The sequence below is a fragment of the Sinocyclocheilus grahami genome, unplaced genomic scaffold, assembly GCF_001515645.1.
Source record: "Sinocyclocheilus grahami isolate Dianchi unplaced genomic scaffold, SAMN03320097.WGS_v1.1 scaffold1380.1, whole genome shotgun sequence".
Taxonomy (NCBI): Eukaryota; Metazoa; Chordata; class Actinopteri; order Cypriniformes; family Cyprinidae; genus Sinocyclocheilus; species Sinocyclocheilus grahami.
Window position 1 is genome coordinate 95,823 of NW_015506559.1, and position 3,360 is coordinate 99,182.

General features: G+C 35.8%; 1 protein-coding gene across 1 annotated transcript; it reads right to left on the minus strand.

Moving 5' to 3' along the window:
- Positions 1 to 889: 889 nt before the first annotated feature.
- On the minus strand, positions 890 to 2,672 carry LOC107569777 (uncharacterized). Its single transcript, XM_016255932.1, has 5 exons — positions 2,166 to 2,672; positions 1,827 to 2,068; positions 1,210 to 1,596; positions 993 to 1,088; positions 890 to 895 (listed from the first exon to the last, which is right to left on the minus strand). Exons 1-5 carry the CDS (start codon positions 2,515 to 2,517, stop codon positions 890 to 892), a joined length of 1,083 nt encoding a protein of 360 aa, XP_016111418.1. The 5' UTR covers positions 2,518 to 2,672.
- Positions 2,673 to 3,360: the final 688 nt, after the last annotated feature.

The following is a 3,360-nucleotide window of genomic DNA, read 5'->3' on the forward strand; positions in this document are numbered from 1 at the left end:
GAACTTACGTCAGGGTCACCTCCACAAGTTGCAGAGCAATACCATAGATGGTTGCAAATATTTCGTATCCATGGCTGCAGCTCTCGATTGTCCGTGTATCTTGACATGGAGCACAACTTTCTGGAAAGTCCTGAAAAACAATAATTTGAATTATCAAACAATGAAGGAGGAGTGACAATATAGTGCATACCAAGGTTAATTTAGTACTTCACGGTTTATTGTAGCAATTTTTTGATCCATGCAAACTACACATTGTATATTCCTACATAGGAATAAATAAGCTTTGAACTATGCTGCTTTTTGGATAATTCATGATTAATATCTCTCTCTCTCTCTCTCTCTATATATATATATATATATATACATATAGTAGTATTAAATTGTTGTGAGACAGTTACCTTTGACTACATGCCAAATATCAAATTCGTGGTGAATGTTGGGATATTCTACACGCATAATCTTTCTAATAGATGGTGATTTGTCTGTGGTCAGCACATCTATTTTGATTCCTTGCTCTTGTAGTGAGTTCACAGCCCTCTTGAAACCTACTGGCTCCATGGCCACAGAACTAGATGCTTCTGTAACCTGAAATGCAATACCATGCTAGATAAACAATATGTGTGTGTATTGTCGTTGATGTTCAAAATAACCAACATATTTTATTAAGTATTATTAAAAGCATTTTATATTGATCATAACATTGCAAAAACTGCCAGTAATGTTACTGTACTTCACTGTAAAATACTGAACACTTACTAAGGTTACTTATAATTAATAACATACGGGATGTAGAATTATGTCATGTAAACTGACCTGCACCAACTCAAAGTGAGCAATCTTGTCTGTTGTGTCATCCATTAAACTGTAAGTGTTGTATTTCGCCGAAAATTCAGGGCTAAAAGAAGCACAAGTACAAAACATTTCAGTATTGTTAATTTTCTAAAATTGTCCAAAAAAATTAATAACTACATTTACTTGCCTGTCTGACCTACCATCTCCAGACAAATGAACTGGATTACGGAGTTCAGTTTGCAAATGTAAGTCATTAATTGCTGCTTTCTGTTGTTCTTGATATTCTTCATTAACAACTGGAATAAGGTAGGAAGACTGAATGTCATGATAAGTGGTTTTATGGGGTATTTGAAGGTTGAGCAAAGTGGCCCAATCAGCGATGTCTGTATATGTTGCTCCAGTGAATAGTGTGTATGCAGAAACAAGAAGATTATTAGCGGGCATTCCCCTAACATCAGTGCATGAACTCCACTTTCCCTTGTGGTTTTTTTCACATTCCCAGTGAACACGGAGAACACTTCCCACAGTTGCTTTTCTGGTCTTTGTTATTACTGATCCACATTCTTGACATCTTTTGAAAAGCTCCATGACATTGGGCTCATTGACAATCCATTTAATCTGTTTCCAATGCATTTCACATTCCTCATCTTCTGTGCTTGGGGCAGACGTTGAGGTTGAACTCAGTGGCTGAAAACTAAGATCTTTCTTGTCCGATGGAGGATCTATGGAAAGCATGCTAACATCAAGCTCCAAACTTTCTTCAAATTGCTCTTCTGTCTGTTCTGGTTGATTATACACAGGAGGCTGTGAAATTACATGGATTAAATTTGGTTTATATAAATTTACTGAATATAAATTATTAATGTAAATAGTAGATTTAATACATTTATTACAGTATATCTGTGCATTTTTAAGGATACAACATCAAATTATTAAATACATTTTTAGAAATTAATTTATTTCCAATGTATAACACAAAAGCATAATTTACCATAATTTCACTTTGTTAACTGGTCACAAATTATGGTACTTACAGACTGGTGGGAGTGTATTGCAGGGAGGGCATAATATGTCCCAGATGTTGAGGGTTTTGTCCTCTTTCCAACACTTTCAGGACTTGTGAGCACTAAACAAAGTTTAGACTTAGCATCTGCAAACTGTCTCGTGGTAGTTCCTGGACCAGAGTCCTGATGCTTTGCTGGTGTTGACTGTGGAACATTAGCCAAAAACACTCCTGCTCCCTGGACCTCCTCCAGCTCAGCGTCATTGTCTTTTGCTAGGGGCTCTAGATTTCCACGAGACGGATACTTAGGAGTAAAAAATACATTTTAACAAGTCTTTAGTAATAGGAAGACATTAGTAATAAATTAAACACATTGACGAGAAAAAAACGTTAATGCATCTAATATAGTAAAAAAAAATATACATACCTCTGTTTGCTGTAAAAACGTATTGGGCACAGCCGACGCGTTCAGAAAACGGCGATTTCCTTTGCTGGGAGGGTTTGAAATCATGGTCGAAAAAATGATCACTGCACACTCTCTTAAATATCAGAGTATGTTCGGGTGTGTTGATATCCAAGTGCAGCGCGAGCAACCACAGCTTCAATCGCTCAGGATTGTGTATGGGAAATCTATGAAAAGTCAAAATTTTCTTTTCTGGCGAAAATTTTCTTTTAGGTTTTTTAATATTAAAACATCCAGGATACGCACACGAAATTACCATTTTAAACAATAAACTGACACAAAGAAATTTGAATATGTGTCATTGAACATTCAACAACTTTTGAACGGTCCTCCTTCTCCACGTTTGTAAACACTGACTCGGTACTTCCGCCTACGTCAAGCGTGACCTTTTTCAACGTAATTACGTATTACGTGAAGTCATGAACGCACATCACAGAACAGAACAAGGCCAGCATTTGTGTTTATAAAGCATATACATTTTTTTTTTTAAATGACCGGAACATTTCGCTAGATAAGACCCGTATTCATCGTCTGGTATCATTTAAAGCCCTTTGAAGCTGCACTGAAACTGTAATTTTGACCTTCAACCGTTTGGAGTCCATTGACGTCAACTATATGGTGAAAAATCCTGGAATGTTTTCATCAAAAACCTTAATTTCTTTTCGACTGAAGAAAGAAATACATTAACATCTTGGATGACATGGGGGTGAGTAAATTATCAGGAAACTTTAATTTGAAAGTGAACTAATCCTTTAAGCTTTTCCAAATTACACTGCCGTAATAAAAAAAACACAGAATTTCCAAAAACATAACAGTTTACTTTTAAGGGGGAAAAAAAACTTGACCCTTCAACAATTTACCATAAGGTTTCAATAATTCCCCAACAAAAACAATTCACAAAAATAAATGTTCAGGTTTTCAAGTATTCAAGTTTTCATAAATTCAAGTTTTTACATTAAGTTTTTTTTTAAATTCAAGTCCCTGTTCGGGTGCCACTCTGTAACGGTGGCGGCTGCCCTAGCATAAATAAACTCTATAAGGAAAATATTCGGGCGCCAGTCAGGTTTTAACCCTGACAAAATTTTAATTAACCCAGGATAGC